This window comes from Cryptomeria japonica, chromosome 3 (genome assembly GCF_030272615.1).
Source record: "Cryptomeria japonica chromosome 3, Sugi_1.0, whole genome shotgun sequence".
Taxonomy (NCBI): Eukaryota; Viridiplantae; Streptophyta; class Pinopsida; order Cupressales; family Cupressaceae; genus Cryptomeria; species Cryptomeria japonica.
In genome coordinates this window covers 179253117-179268219 of record NC_081407.1, presented here as the reverse complement: position 1 = coordinate 179268219, position 15103 = coordinate 179253117, and the positions used below count along the sequence as shown (strand labels likewise).

The 15103-nt window shown below is 35.5% G+C and overlaps 1 protein-coding gene across 2 annotated transcripts; it reads left to right on the top strand.

Annotated features, from left to right (window-relative positions):
- The first annotated feature begins 361 nt into the window (after window positions 1-361).
- On the top strand, window positions 362-8139 carry LOC131037331 (biotin carboxyl carrier protein of acetyl-CoA carboxylase, chloroplastic). 2 transcript variants are annotated; one of them, XM_057969446.2, is made up of 7 exons: window positions 362-818; window positions 2475-2513; window positions 2606-2775; window positions 3159-3474; window positions 3607-3678; window positions 7245-7310; window positions 7725-8139. In XM_057969446.2, exons 1-7 carry the CDS (start codon window positions 645-647, stop codon window positions 7746-7748), a joined length of 861 nt encoding a protein of 286 aa, XP_057825429.2. In that variant the 5' UTR covers window positions 362-644; the 3' UTR covers window positions 7749-8139. The 2 variants fall into 2 exon arrangements, with proteins under 2 accessions (XP_057825429.2, XP_057825428.2); XM_057969445.2 differs by having other exon boundaries at window positions 363-818; window positions 2603-2775.
- The last annotated feature ends 6964 nt before the right edge of the window (window positions 8140-15103 follow it).

The following is a 15103-nucleotide window of genomic DNA, read 5'->3' as shown; positions in this document are numbered from 1 at the left end:
CAATCTAAATCTAACATAAAATCTTTTAACCCAAATTTTTTTTGCAAAATTAATATGTAATCATTTTTCAACAAAAAAAATAAAAATCTAAATTTAACATAAAATCCTTTAACACAATTTTTTGTTTTGGTTTTTTTTTTTTAAGCAAAACTAATGTGTAGTGTTTTAACCCTAGTGGCTCCTATAAAAAGGTGAGGTAGAACAGAAAGTATGCCATCATATTTATTAAGTTTAATTACATATTGGTGAGCTGACTTATTAGGTCAACCACTTGTGTCTTCCCACATGGTGCCTCGTAAATAAAGTGTTAAACTTTTCCATAAATATTTTTATTAACAATGTTACCTCATGATAATAACATTACAAAAGTTAGTAGCAGCTGCTACGATGGACAAATTTACAGGAGAACTAAAATTTTATTATTAAAGAGCGGATTACTCGAAGGATTAGGAGGCGGATTGCTCGATGAATTAGGAGGCGGACTGCTCGATGGGTGGATTTTTGTTCGACAGCAATTCTGAAAGAGGAGTGTCGTATTTGTCATAACAACGGAGTTACCAAAAATTTGCATTCTTTATTTCACGGCCTTTGTGTGAGCTCCTCGCTGCTTTGAATCTGCCTAATTTCTTACTTGCTCAGCAGCCATGGCCATGACTACTTTCCACGCTTCTGCTCCTCTGGTAAAAGCCGAGTCCGTTAGTAGTGCAACGACCATTTCAGCGCCTCAGTGTGTCAGGGTTTCGAGTCTCAGGCGCCGTGTTTGGGCTTTCTCCCTCTCTTCAGTGCGCCTCCATCGCCCCCTCGCTCGTCAATTCCATGCAAGTCTTCTCTCCCTAGTAGCCTTGACAGGGTTTAACTGGATTTTTAGATCATTACGTTGCTTTTTATGCTTTGTTTGAGATCTGCACAACTGTGTTTTAGTTTGCATTATTTCATTAATTTTGAAAAAATGGTGAAGAAAGTTAATGGTGGATGTTCAGGTCACTGCTTAGTCAGCAATCTTGCTGTATAAGGGACTTTTTATTTGAATTTATTGTTCAAATTTCGACTTTTCACTTTATGCTATATTTTGAAACTTGAAGCTTATATATTATTGTCTAATTTAACCAAATTAGGTTAATGGGACTGCAAGAAAAAGATTTTTTATTTAAATGCTTGCAAGAAAAAAATAATTATAATTTACAATGACAAAAAATCATCTGCAAATGATATAGTGATGATTATATCAAAGAATACAACCATCATCTGTTTTTGCATGATCTCCTTCAATTTATCTATACAGAGACCAAACAAAGAAGGTATAAATGGACAAACCTGTTTAACACTAATGTTACTATTGTGCATAGCTTCTGATTTGGACTGTATAAGTTTTTTTTCCTGACATTTCGGATCAAACTCCATGATCCATCACCAAGAATAGAGCAAGACGAAAAAAACTCAAACCAGGAGGTTTTCAACCTGACCAACCACCTTCTTTTAAACTGTCACGACAAGAACAAAATATTCTGAATCTACAAGTTTTAAAGCCTCTAGATAGGAAGATTTCCAGAAAGTGTCAATTGCCTTGTGGAAATCAATAAAACACGGTAAACCTGACACTTATGAGTTCGTGCTTTTTCTTTTACAGCTTTAAGCATCAATAATATGTATTGCTCAATTTTTTTAATACGTGAGTTTCAAACTCATGACAACCTGGGGCATTATTTAAGCTTACCAATCTGGCTAACCATGAGTATGTTGTACAACGAAGATCCAATTTACTATGTTTTGGTCAATTGAGGAATTAAATCTGAAAGGGATCGAAAGTGTAAACTTCGACCATTGCGCCATGATTCCACTTTAAAAAGAAAAATTGATTTCTTAGGTCCTATTCCAGTAATGTTGGTATTTCCTGTCCATCTATTCAAGGACTATTTCTTGTTCATTTTTTTTTTCTAGCAGAAAGCCTTGGAAGCAAGCCTTTTTGATTGAGTTGTATCTTGTCTGTGCAATGACAATCTGCCTTGGACTTATAACTGTTCTTGACAATTGCACTACACCTGTCAAGGTTGTTGGGGATTTTACCTTACCAACATAACTTGTTCTCCAGGGGTTTTGAACTTTAGTTTATTGTTCTCAGGGCACGTAAGCATTACTGATTATATTCCTTTGAAATGTCTTTAGTCCATTTTAGCAACATCTTTTAAGAATTTGAGAATTATTTGAATGGTTACAGTAGTTTATCTGATTGAAAGATAGAATTTTTTGTAGACAACACCTGAGTTTTCTTCTTCAGAATCAATTAGAAAGTGAATTTTTCTGTATGCCAATTCTAAAATGCCGAATCCTTTAGTAACTGCTTAAGAACTTTGATAGCGAATGGTTGGACGTGAAATTGGTGACCCTAGATATTGCAGCTAGTACTTACTTTTTTTGCAGATTTTTAAAAACATTATGTGTTCTTATGATCACTAATGCTGATATTCTCTTAACAGGGATCTTTGCGAACTATGTGGAAGTCACCTGTTAATAAGGTAAGGCATAGAATTTTCAAATTTCTGTGAATTTGTGTCATTATCATGTGATGATCACTTATTGAGGGAATGCATCTCGCACCTCTCAGCAGGTTGCAGTTGATGGATCATCTAATGCCGCTGCAGTTTCTGCCCCAAGTCTGGAAGTGTCATCATCAGAAGAGAAAGAAGTTAAGCCTGCAGTAAAGGCTCCTCCATCAGCTTCAACAATGACAGAAGAATCTATTACCGCATTTATGGAGGAAGTGGCTAACCTTGTAAAGTGAGGCTTTATCTATGCTCAGAGCATATTTTGAATAGTTCCTTTATAATTGACAAATTTCCAGGCTATATGGCATTTAGTGCGCATAACTTTCCTGCTATCTCCAAAAGAAAAAAAGGAAAGGATTCATGTCATTCTGTTTGTGTAGTTCCTTATAGTATATTGTTTCTAGCGTTGGCCAAGATGCAGAAAATGTTTCTTTGTTCATTGTTATAGCAAACAATCACATTATATGGCCAGTATTGGTAAGTTACTTTGGATTATGGAATCTGTCTATAATACCAAGTGAAAGCTGTGCTAGGTGCATTGGAAGTCACTTGGATTCCTCCTCGAAGGTTTTATATATTAAAATAGTTTGCTGCTGTTCAATCTTTTTGATGCAGGCTTGTGGACTCTAGGGATATTATGGAGTTGCATCTAAAACAACAAGATTGTGAACTCTTGATTAGGAAAAAGGAGGCATTGCCTCAGCCTCCTCCTCCACCGCAGCAGGTAATGGTACATGCTCCTTATCCAACAGCTCCAGCACCCCCACCACCAACACCTGCCGCACCTGCACCATCAACTGCTATTGTACCTGCTGCACCATCAGCCCCTAAAGAGTCTGCTCCTGCTCGATCTGGACATCCACCTTTGAAAAGTCCTATGGCTGGAACTTTTTACAGGAGTCCTGCACCTGGCGAACCACCATTTGTAAAGGTATTTTTTTCTGATTGTAATTTATTTTAGGTGCAAGTGAATTTATTTCAAATTTGTTTTGTTGCTGTAATGTTTTGTTAAGATCATGGAAGTTTTAGGTAGTTAGTCAATTGGATTCTGTTTTCATCACAGGTTGGAGATCAAGTAAGGAAAGGTCAGGTGCTTTGCATTATTGAAGCCATGAAGCTGATGAATGAAATAGAGGTGAGATAAGTTTCTTTGAGTGCCATATATTTATTGCTTAGGCAGGAGCAATTAAGAGACTTTTGTCTATCAAAAAGAAAGGAACCAAAATGAATATCATGATTGGTCGGAAATGGCTATTGAGTATAAAATTAGAGTAGCAAACAATTGCTTTTATCTTTTACGTCATGTACTTAGTCAAAAGCCAATGTGAAACAAAAGACTATAGAATAAGTATTGAAGAAGAGAAACTTTAATTTCACACAAAATGCCAAATAAATAAACAGGATATTGAGGCTATAAGGCTTTCTAGAATTACTAAGTCGAATGAGGCTTTTATTACAGTTTCATTTTGATATGCTCATTTGATGAGTGATATCCAATCTAATAAAGAGGTGACCAGGTTAGGCTAGGTAGCTAGAGATTAGTAGGCTGGGACTGTTTGGTGATGCTATTAACTAAAATTGTGTCTTAGACTCTTAGCCCTTGAATATAGCAGTTCTATGATTTTTTTGGATTGTCTATGTTATAAAGACAATGGCATCCCTTTACATTTCAAAAACTGCCCGTTGCTCAGCATAAGCATTAATGCCACTCAATTTAAATGTCTGATCCTACAATCCTCTGATTCAACAGGTAGAATTGACACCCTTATCTCAGATTTTGTAGTAAATGTCAAGGATAAATTTGGGCTGACTTATTTGTTCTCCCACTAAACAACTTCAGTTGAAGATAAAGTATTCCACTGTTCTAATGCTGGATATCGTTCTCTATGGCCCTTGCATCTTTTGGAGAAAAATTTATTTGCCAGCAAATGACAAAATAAATGCTTCACAAAGAGAGCAAGACAGTGGCTCCACAGAATAGTGTGCTGTCCTGGCACATTCTATAGAACTCCTTTACATTCTGTCTCCATTGTTCAAATCTGTGTTTATGTCATTCTGTAAACTGCAGATGTCTGCTCAGGACAACTCGTTTGCAGGAGTTGTCACTATCTTTGAGCTTTTTCCTTATGTATGCACTAAGGCTCTTCTATCATGGTATTAATAGAGTACTGAAATTTAAATCGGGACCATTTAAAAGTAACCCTGCACCTTGTTGTAAAGCAGGATGAGCCAACCGAATATCCTGAAAATAGCTGCCGAAAGGTGCAGCAAAGAACCCTATCTTCAATGTTAGTTGCAGCTAGATGTTGTAGAAGACAATATTGTATAATGCTGAAGGATAATTAGAAACTGTAGCATGCTGCAGATGATATTTATCCATTTTGTTGTACTTTTATTACCCTTTGATGAAGTAAACTGTGCTTGCTGATTTCTTCCTTATGCTGGAGAGAATAGGAAGCTAAATGGTATGAACAGCTCAAAAACATTGAACAGTGGAAAAATAACTGCTTTTTGCATAAAGCAATCATTTCAGACTGTCATTCTTGTTCTATCTTTTCATTGCTTAGAGCTGTGAAGCATGAAGTGAATTGTTTGTTGTTTTACCTCTGAGAGTCTTAGTATTTGAGATGTTGAACAAAGCTGGATGAACTAATCAGAACATGATTGATATACTGAGGACGAAACCACCTCATTCTACTCTGGCCTGCTCAGCTTCCTTGTATATATATTATTTCTTACACTCAATTGAATAGCCTTAGTTTTTGATATAAGGACTAAACTCCCTATATCAGACTCTTTTTTGGGTATGCTATGCTTCTAAGTGCCTGGTTAAAGCAATCATGCCCAATTCTTATTCCCTGTAACTTATTATTCGAGAGTGGCAGAGCTCTGTTTAAGGTCTCATCTATTTCTTGTCCTTCTTCTTCTAAGTATGCAGTCAGAGATGCAGAGCTGAAATCCACATTGTACCAAAAAAGTGCATCAAGGAAATGAGAAAATATTATGAATTGGTTTCTGTATCCTCCAATTGCAGTCTTAAAATATTCTATCTGAATTTCTATTTTTTGTTATCTTCTTCTGGGTCTTCCACACACTTATTGTGTCTTCTGTTCTTGATGATAAAATCAAAACAACATAAACCAAAATGAGAACCTGACATTTGTAGGTTAGTCTCATCCTTTAGTATGTTTGTGTTCAAAGTCCTGGTGAACAGCACAAATCTTAGGGCAGTGTGCAAATGTCATTTGCTTTATACAAACTCTTTCTCTAAACATTCACTGTCACACAGTTTATTGCTCTTAACAAGTTTCGTCTGATGCTAACACATCAAGCCTATTCATGTTCAAATTCACATTTTTGCAGATACGCAACTTGAGGGAACAATTTTTTTTTATCCTCATCAATTATTCATTCATCCTTGACATCCGCAGTAAGCTGCATCTAGACACCACGTTAACTGGTCTTAATAAATTCTGTACTTCTTGTCATATCATTCCTTAAGAGACAGGACTGCTCCCTTCTTTCCTGTTTTTTGTTAGAAAGGTTGTGAAGGCTCACAAACACATAACTTCCTTTTTAGGTGCATCCATTGCAACAGATGCTGCAATTTACTCATTATAAGTTATTAACCTTGATGTGACATTTTTATTCTTGCAGAACCATCATAGCTTTCATGAAAAGCTTCAGAAACCCAAACTGAAGCCAAATCAAACTCGTTTCAATTCATAATAAAATGAAGGATGCTCCTAGAATTGGATCATTTGGGGATAATTTTCTGTGACCGCATTAAATCTCTCTTCTCACTCAGTCCTCCTCTTCTCAGTTAGTCCTTTCCCCTCTCCGGATCAGCATTGAAGCTGAGGATCTAGATTTCTGGTTTTTATTAGACAGCCTCCTTCCCAAGGTCTGTAATCTTATTTCCTTCTGATTGAATATTGATAAAATGAACCAAATTCAGGAGAGTGTCAATGGATAGAGCCTCTGCCACCATTCGAAAATCTCCATTAATCTCCAAGCCTAACCATGATATTTGGGTGTGTCATTTGTTCTGAAAGAAGTGTTCTAGGATCAACTTGATTGGACGTGAGATTAATTTCAAGCTAAAGAAGCAATATCATTCCCGTTGTAAGCAATACCGTTCTAGTTGTAGTCTCAAAAATGTTTCTGCTCCCTACTGCACCTTGGTTTCCTCTTTGAGCACTCTCAAAATTCACTTTGATCTAGAATATCTGGAGACTTGCTTCTCACTATAGTTTTATGGATTTTATTCTGTCTATTTATTTCATAATTTTCCAGTGATAACTAATTTCAATCTGCTTGGGGTTCTTTCCACTTTGTTCTCCTTGTCATTCCTCGTAGTTCCAAACTTCCAAGTGTTCACTAATTCAGAGAATGCTGATTCTGTTTTTTACCATATGCTTTTAATAATCAGATTTTTCCCCCGAAATATACTCCTCTCTTTTAACTCAGATATTCCAGGCAATGGTGGATGGTGTGATCCTCCCGATAATGCTTTTCAGTTTTTCACCGTTGATTAGCTTCACAAAAGATTTTTCAAATTTGTTCTACAAAATCTGACATTTTGTATAACTTAGATCTTTTTCACAATGTCATCAACAGGATCTTTCAAATTACATATATGCTTTAAAAATTCAACTTACAAATTTTACAGTTCTATCTTTTGTTGTTTTCTTCTTTCAGGCGGATCGGGCAGGAACAATTGCAGAAATTATTGCAGAGGATAGGAAGCCAGTTTCTATTGACACGGTAAGTATTGTATTTGGAAGTACTCTCTTGTTAAGCTCATTAGGTTTTTACAGATTTCTTGAATAAAGCTTTTGGAAGAGCTGTGTATAAGGTTTGCATAGTTTTCTTGAATAAGAGCTTTTGGAAAAACTGTGCATGTTTTTATGATCAATGTTTCAGCTCATTCTCTGTGATGCATCGTCAGGATGTAAACAATGTGATGGTTCACAGAGCTAATCTGAAATGTGGATGATAAAAATCTTATATATAGATTTTTCGAAAACTTTATTCAAGCAGTCTTTTGTTCTGTTTTTTCGAAAAATTATAAATCTTATTTTCCATCATGATTTTCTTTTCCCAATCCATTATAGTTGCAATGATAATTGTACATACTGTTTTCAAGCACATTTTTAAGTTCTCATGTGTCACTTGCAGCCTCTCTTTGTGATTGCGGCTTGAACACAAGTTTGAGAATGGGAGAAATCAAATTTGCAATATGATGCCACGCGGGAAATTTTTATTCAAGAGCTTCTTTCTTATGAGGGTATGGAGTAGAAGTTGCCCATGCCTAGCTAATGTGCTAGTTGCATTGATATGAAGTATGAAGCAGTGTCATAGATTCTTTTTATTTATTTTTGCATCTGAATTGTCCCTTACACCTTCAAATTATAATGAAGGTCGGCTTTTCATTTGACTGTAGTATTAGACTTGTATTCCATCAATTGATATTAACTCTTCTCTTGATATATGGCTTTCCTTAAACAAGAAAAGTGGATAACAAACAACGAAAGCTTCAAATTAATTTTGAATTGCAATATGGCTTTGATGGGCACATATTAGGCTTGAATTATACGGATCTCTTTTAATTTTAATTCTTTCTGGCAATATGAAATAGAAACATTCAATGTGAATGCACGTATCATGAAGTTACTATTTTGCATTGGTTTATTTAATATAAATAGACAAGACTTGATGTTTGTATGAGAGGGAACTTACACAACGAAAATATAGCTAGCAAAGGAACAGTAGAGATATTTAAACTAGGGACTAACCAAATTGTTACAATTGAATTGTCTCATGGAGCATATTTTAATTTAACTACTGCTGATAATTGAAATAATCTCTATTGTTCCTTTGCTAGTCCCTAGTTTAAATATCTCTATTAATATATCAAGGAGCTTCATGTGTGTCTGTTTGAACTTGTTATAAATATCTTAAAGATACATTTTCAGCTCTTTTTCACAAGCATAAAGAAAAAAATCATAGCGTTTTCCAGAAAGGATTGCAAACTTGACCAAATTTGATTAAAGGCATTAGGACACAATAGTGCAGTTAAGAGTCTAAGACTACAAATGAATGGTATTGGTAATTGTGCCGTGCAAATTATGTATAAGCTCTTGAAAACAGCATGGGAGCAAATTTTGTAAAGTTTTGAACATATAATTAAAATCTCCATTTTCCTTGATCATACAATGAGAGTTTGAAGCCATGCACATGAAACGAAGTAATGTGCAGATGGATGTATGAATGATTGGCAAGTTCTTTCAATGATTTTTGCATCAGTGCACAGCCATTAGGTTTTGGGATAATTGGAAAGTATTCTTGGAAAGGAAATGTAATGTAAATGCAAGAATGATGCATGCCTTGTATTCGTGTATGGAAAGACTATTTTTATCAATTTCATATGCAGATGGCGAACACACCACATTGGGGACAAGTAGTTACATCAAATTCATAATCAAGTGGGGAGCATATCATTGCGGACAACAAAATTCATGACATATATTGGGGAAATTTTCTGGTTATTAAGTGTTAGGATGCACGATCCATTCAAATGGGGATTGGGGGGAGGGGGTGGCGGAGAGAGGTCAGTGCCATGGTGTGTTTTTATTAATTAAAAAATTAACATTAAATCCAAAATTCTTTATAGGACAAATAAAATTCTGGGACTAGATTATTATAAACTGTAAAGATAAAACTCAATGTGAAAGTCACGGTGTGCATCAATGGATAAGCCAAATTTTGAGAGGGTGCTTTAGAATCAACATCAATAAGTACTCAGAAATATAGAGAGCTTTCCTAATGGCATTGATGTGATGGTTTTTTAGTAATTTGGAAAGTGAAGTTGAATAGGAACTTCTTAACAGTCCAAATTCAAATGCCAAGACTACATAGTCATTAACTCTTGGTGTTGACCATTAATGGGAAAGTTTCAATTTCAGAGCTTACTTCAAATATTAGGTCTAAAAGAAGGGATGGTCTTTAAAATACATCTCTTATCAGCTAAGAACCATTTAAAATAGGAATTGCGAATGTTGAAACTTCTGCTGCACCATTTCTCAAAAATCAATTCAACCACTGCCTAGGATTTTGGATTTTCCTTGTGGGAGTCACCAAATGTATGGGTTTTGATTGAGTTGTAAATTGGCCTGTAATTCCAATTGAGCTTTGACATTTGATGTAAAAATTCTCACACAATCAGAGCCAGAAACAGCAAATTATCTTTTGAATTGCTTACAAATTCATGTTTTCTTTTGGCTTAGAAACTAATAATGGCTGCAAACATCACTACTTAAGCTTTTAATGTTTTAAGGCAATGAATTCAGTGATCACTAATCTTCTTTGTTGTACACAAAATGGTGACAATTGCCAGCAAATGTTAAGCACCAAAAATCCCAAACGTAACGTGTAATAATTTGATTGGTATGAAAATACCAAGCACAGGAAAAGGCCGTTAAACCAAACCTAAAACATAATCAGTAGTGTTCTAGGTGAAACATGTTTTGAGTTTGCATGTGCCCTTATGTCATGTCCCTAACTCAGACCGCAGCCCTTATAAATAATAATGATAGTGGTTTGCAAGGATTGAAAGCTGACCTAGGTTAAAAACAATGTTTAGTTCAACTAGAGGAAAAATTTAATAAACAAATTAATTAATTAATTAATTCATAATAATAATAGCAATGATAATTTAAAATGAAGGTCGACCTAATTTAGAGTACGAGGACCAACTTAATTAAAGATAAACGGTTAATTAATAAACAATCATGAAGAAGTTGAGAAATACAACTTCAGAGATCCTAAAATGCCTCTCACAAGAGAAGAATGGAGGTAAAAAAAACAATAATAATACACTAATAATTAAACAAATAATTATTAGCTAATGCATGATAACTCTAACACCCCCCTTAAGATGAACTTAGGGAGTAGTTAAAAAACTAAATGCATGAAGCAAAATGCAACTACATGATGAAGACAAATTTGGGTCTCGACAACAAAGCTTGATGAGGTACTCAAGTACAAAAGATCTTTGTAAAAGAGAGAAATAGAGAAAACTTCATGGGAAAAAACTCTATTTCAAAAAGAGATGAAATACAATCTGTAAAGCGGAGAAATAGAGAAAACTTCATGGGAATAAACTCTACTCCAAAAAGAGATGAAATACAAGTGAAGGACTGAAGAAGCCTCCAAACAAGAATGTTCCAAAAGATAGGAACAAAAGAAGAGCAAAAGAATCACTGAAGCATGAAGAACCTGCAAACACTATCGAAGAATAACTGTTGATCTAAAGAACCTCCATTGAAATAGAAGATGGTCAGGTAGAGAAGACTGCAATCTACATGAGTGCCTTCAAATAACACTACTTGAATCAGATGGCAAACAAAGGCAAACAACTGAACTCGAAGATGCAGATGGCAAAAACACCAAAGTCTGAAGAGTTGATCAACCGAAGATGGAAGGTTGCCTCCAAAAATAGGAATGAAAGAGTGTACTCCAATGAACCAAGGAAGCATTAGAACCAACAAGAGAAACGCCCCCATAATGCTGAAAAGAGAGAGGTGATAGGTACACTGAAACTGAATGCCAAGAAAAACTGCATGACGAAAAACCAGGAACATCCGGAGTGCAGCAGAAAGTACAAACACATATAAAGGCTAGTGTCGTGGAAGGAATACTCACTTGACACACATCATGAGACTAATGTCATGGAAGGAACACTCACGTGACAAAGATAGATGGCAAACAAAAGCAAACATCAAACCCCCCCATGGCACTTTATAATGGAGTGCAAGTACAATAAAGCACAAGATGTGCAAGATCCCAAGCATGCAAGGCATAGTGGCACTTTATCTCAATGTGTTTGCAAAAAAGAAAATGCTTACAAAATGATGTATACAATGCTCAAAAAAGACAAAAGGCTGGAAATACATGAAGAACAACCAACAACAAGTCATTATGCCCAAACGAGAAGTTTCTGAGAGCTCAAATGTCCAAGTAATTCACCAGAGTGTGAAAACACAAAAAATCGAATAAAATGTACCTGGAGTAAAATCTGGAAAAAGCGCATGGATGGTAGTGAAGATCTCTGAAACACCATCCCAACGCCGCTGGAATCACAAAAAATGGAGAAACTAGAAAAAATTATGAGCTCGGGACTGAAAACAACACCTCTGACTTCAAAAGGCTATAAAATGTACCAACAGAATAACCAGGTGACAAAACCTACAAATCTGGAAAGTAGACGAAACCAGCTTTCCAACGATATCTCGTTTGCCCAAAAACAATATCATATGCCCAAGTTATAGCCAAAAGAAAAAAAACCTCTTTTAGGGCACAAAGAGGGTCATAGGGGGCCACAAGCTGCTTGTATCGCTGACATCAACGAAATATTCCAAAAATATTCCCTATTTGCCCAAAAAAAATCCCCCTGCAAGAAAAGTCACCAGAAAAAATATTTCGCTTGAAAAAATTTGCGTGAAAGTTTGGTGGTCGCCGAAAAAGTCATGCCTGCTGGAAAAATTGCAAGGGGTTGGAAAAGGGCAGTTGGTGGCCGGTGGGTAGCGGCAGTGGCAACAGACGATGGCTGGCAGTGGCAATGCGACAACAACAACAAGGAGTCGATCGGCTCAGGCCTGGGTGGCGGCGACGGCGGGAAGGAGGTGGGGCCACATACAGGAGGCGGAGGAGGTAACGCCGATGGCCGGGGGGCACCACGACATGGGGCCAGAGGGGAGGGTCCATGGCCTACTGCGGGCCATATGGACCTGCAGAGGCCGTCACCCCCCCCCCCCCCCTTTTTGTGCTTTAAAAAACTGTTTTTAAAAAAAGTTTAGCACACAAAAAATTTATTGTTTGCTTTTCAGCCTTGGTATTGCTGTATAACTATCCCGAAATTTTTTTTAAAATTTTTTTTTTCGAAATTCATGCCCAATAAGAGCAAAAATCCAAAAAAAAAATTTGTCAGAGCCAAACTTGTCCAAATTGGACAAATTTTATATGAAAATGGGGGTTTTGGGGTGTTCTGAGCTCAACAGTGAGGTCTGTTGAGCCCAAAAAACCTAGAAACAAAGAAGCACCTCAGATCCAAATAAAAACTCTGAAAAAACTTGAAACCTTAGCCTCCAAAAAATCTTCTGAAAAATTAAGAACAAGCAGCAGCAGATGTAGGCTCTGATACCATGAAGAAGTTGAGAAATACAACTTCAGAGATCCCAAGAACACCTACAAGCAAAATACTTGTCACAAGAGAAGAATGGAGGCAAAAAAACAATAATGGCTCTAAAGAAAAATATTATCATTCAGAGAGGGAATTAGTAATGAAAAAGTACAATACTATCCTTATAAAAGGATATTAACAACCCTAAAGGTGTGCAACCCTAAAGAAACCCTAAAGGGATAATATAATTATTAAATACCTACAATATTATTAAATGCCTAAGTTTAGCTTAAGCGTAGAGTATAATACACTAATAATTAAATAAATAATTATTAGCTAATGCACGATAACTCTGACAAATCATATTCTTTAAGAGCTGACTTATGGCTGGCAGACCCCCCTGCATCTTTTAGTGAAAGACCACTCTTGAAGGATATAAAACGAAGGTTATTATAATTCTCATTTAGGCATCAATTCATTGAAAAAAGAAAAATTATATTTAAGAGTATATTCACAACAAAGGAGAGCACACATAAATTCATCAAATAAAGATATATTTTGGCAGCAGACATAATATATCGTAACAACAGAAAGGGAAACAGGGGTTTCAATAAATAAATAAAAGCACATTCAATTTAATACTTCCTCATTTGATCGACCTACTATTTTTTCTCTTAACCTACGTTCTGAAGGATGACTCAATGAAGTCAATGAAGGGTAGCCTCTAACAACGATCCTTATTATGAAGAGCGATTATTATAATATGTAATAATTAGTATATTGAGAGGCAACGATTGCTTTACAAAAACAATCATTAGTTTAAAGCAATGATTAAATTCCAAGGGCAACAATTAGGTTAAGATGGGACATTTCAATTATGAGGTGCATACCTTGAGAAAGAGGTGTCTCTTCATCCCTTCTTGAGGGATATATAAGGTGAATTATTTTATTGGGAAGGAACAAAATATGGAGGATTCTCATACATACATATCTGAGTATAAGCATATCGGATTGGTATAAATAGTAAACTTGTACAATAACGAGTATATTTAGTATGCAATAGGGATTGATGCTCTGCAAAAAGGGCAAGTGTTAGATCAAAACCTGTGGTAGTATAACACACAAACAACAAGAAACAAGTGTTAAGGTTAGTGTTATTCAAACAAAGATCAACCTAAGCAGGCATATCAAAAGAGACACCAAGAACAAAGTAAAACATTTAACTACGAATGTAAATGCAAGAAAACATCTCCAAATGCCTTCTACCATACTCTTGGCTCCTTCTTCTTTGTTCCTCTCCTCTCCAAGTTCCAAACTAGTGTAGCTTTCAGCAGTTTTTTGCACTATGGATGCTTATGGAGGTTTGAGATTGAAGTATTTGCTCTAAATGTGAATAAAAAGCTAATACTATGCTATTGATACTAAAATGATTTATTTTAACCAAAATGATAAGATATTAGTAGTTTATGCTAAATGCTCTCTAGAATTCACTATAGCTTAAGTGCATACAAGTTTTCAGGATCTGGTTTATGAAGAAATGGGTTCTATTTATAGGAAAAATGGAGCAATGGATGGTTGAGATTGAGCAATCTCAACAAGGGTCAGGATTAAATGATTTGAGATCCATGTGAGGGCTTTTAACCCAATCCCAGGATGACAAGTGTCAATGTGAGATAGGTTGAAAGGAGAGGGAATAAGCATTAAATATTTGACATGACCTTGAGAGTTAACTTGGGGTCAAGGTCAAGGTTAGTTGAATGAATAAACTCTTTATTCAAAGAATAAAACATTAATCCAATGGATAAACTCTTGTGCAAAAGCAAAAGAGATAAACATGGTCAAAGCAATAAATGCTTGAGGAGACACATGAGTGCAAGTTGAAATAACCATAAATGGTTATGTAAGAGCCATTAGTGGTTTTGGAAGACTTTGGAGGTTAAATTGTTGAACACACAAAGCATTAAATGTTTCTCAAAGACTTTGAAGTCTTTGAGAAGTGACTCTATGTTGCTTAGGAATGTGACAATAATTAGGGAATGGATTAAGCTAATTAGGAAGGGGTTAGAAAAATCTAGAAGGGGATTAGATTTGTAAGTGGGTTTGGTGGGTGAGGGAAAATATGATTTTTATTTTAAAATAAATTAATTTATTTCAATAAATGTGTGCAAGTTGCATTTGTAGGAAAATGCAAGTTTGGGGAGGGGGGGGTGGATAAATGATTTAAATAAATGTTTGATTTAATTTATTTAAAAGAGGAATAGGGGATTTTAATGAAATAAATATGATTTATTCCTTTAATTGATTTGAATTTGGCTAAATGAATTAATTAAAATAAATTGAATAATTTATTTAATTAATAGGAGAATGTTTGGAGATG

What these genes read in the sequence shown, in the direction of transcription:
- LOC131037331 (XM_057969445.2), top strand. Translation starts at nt 645, where the DNA reads ATGGCCATGACTACTTTCCACGCTTCTGCTCCTCTGGTAAAAGCCGAG. An exon ending in AGCTGATGAATGAAATAGAG is followed by an intron (nt 3,679 to 7,244) that starts GTGAGATAAGTT and finishes TTCTTCTTTCAG; the next exon opens with GCGGATCGGGCAGGAACAAT. An exon ending in AGCCAGTTTCTATTGACACG is followed by an intron (nt 7,311 to 7,724) that starts GTAAGTATTGTA and finishes TGTCACTTGCAG; the next exon opens with CCTCTCTTTGTGATTGCGGC.